The 917-nt window shown below is 42.3% G+C and overlaps 1 gene segment (V, D, J or C); it reads left to right on the plus strand.

Moving 5' to 3' along the window:
- The first annotated feature begins 297 nt into the window (after window positions 1-297).
- LOC114635443 lies at window positions 298-609 on the plus strand. The segment is given in 1 exon segment: window positions 298-609. A coding segment is annotated over 1 exon segment (312 nt).
- Window positions 610-917: the final 308 nt, after the last annotated feature.

Consider the following 917-nt stretch of genomic DNA (forward strand, 5'->3'; position numbering starts at 1 on the left):
TGCTAATTTGCATGTACCCAAATCATAGCCCACAGACATGAGGACTTCTTCATAATCAGGTCACACCCATTACAGGAGTCAGCCTTACAGAGATCACACACAGACATGGGTGTGCCCACTTAGCTCCTGGCATTTCTCCTGTTGTGGCTTACAGGTGAGGAAGACAGCACTGGAAATATATTCAGCTTCCTGTAGTTAGTGCTGCTTGGTCTCAGTGAAAATCCTCTTGCACAGAATTAACCATGTGTGGATATTTTTTTCAACTTTTCAAATGTAGATGTTAGATGTGACATCCAGATGACTCAGTCTCCAGCCTCCATGTCTGCATCTGTGGGAGAAAGTGTCACCATCACATGTCAAGCAAATGAGAATATTTACAATTGCTTACATTGGTATCCGCAGAAACAGGGAAAATCTCCTAAGCTCCTGATCTATGCTGCAACCTATTTGGCAGATGGTGTGCCATCAAGGTTCAGTGGCAGTGGATCTGGCACACAGTATTCTCTCAGTATTAACAGCCTGCAGCCTGAAGGTGTTGCAACTTATTACTGTCAAAATGCTTTAAGTGATTCAAGCCTTGACATAAACCACCCAGGGAAGCAGAAGTGAGAGCACAGGCTGTCCCAACTCCCCCTTATGATGTCTCCAGCTGCTCAGCTGCTGCAAGTGATTATTTGGCAGGGCTTATAGGTCAATGTGATATTTTTATATAGTAGTCAGAGAAAGTTTTCTATGTCCTAAATCCCTGTTTTTCCTCCCATGCCTATTATGAAAACAAGGGAATGGGTTACATTATTCATTTGAAAAAGGAAAAAAATGAGTAAAAATACCTGTTTATGGGTAGCAGAATGTTGGTGACAGCTGTGGTTCATTTATAGAGGTTGTCAACACACACACACATACATACACAAACACCA

Source organism: Grammomys surdaster, unplaced genomic scaffold (genome assembly GCF_004785775.1).
Source record: "Grammomys surdaster isolate TR1022 unplaced genomic scaffold, NIH_TR_1.0 104282, whole genome shotgun sequence".
Classification (NCBI taxonomy): Eukaryota; Metazoa; Chordata; class Mammalia; order Rodentia; family Muridae; genus Grammomys; species Grammomys surdaster.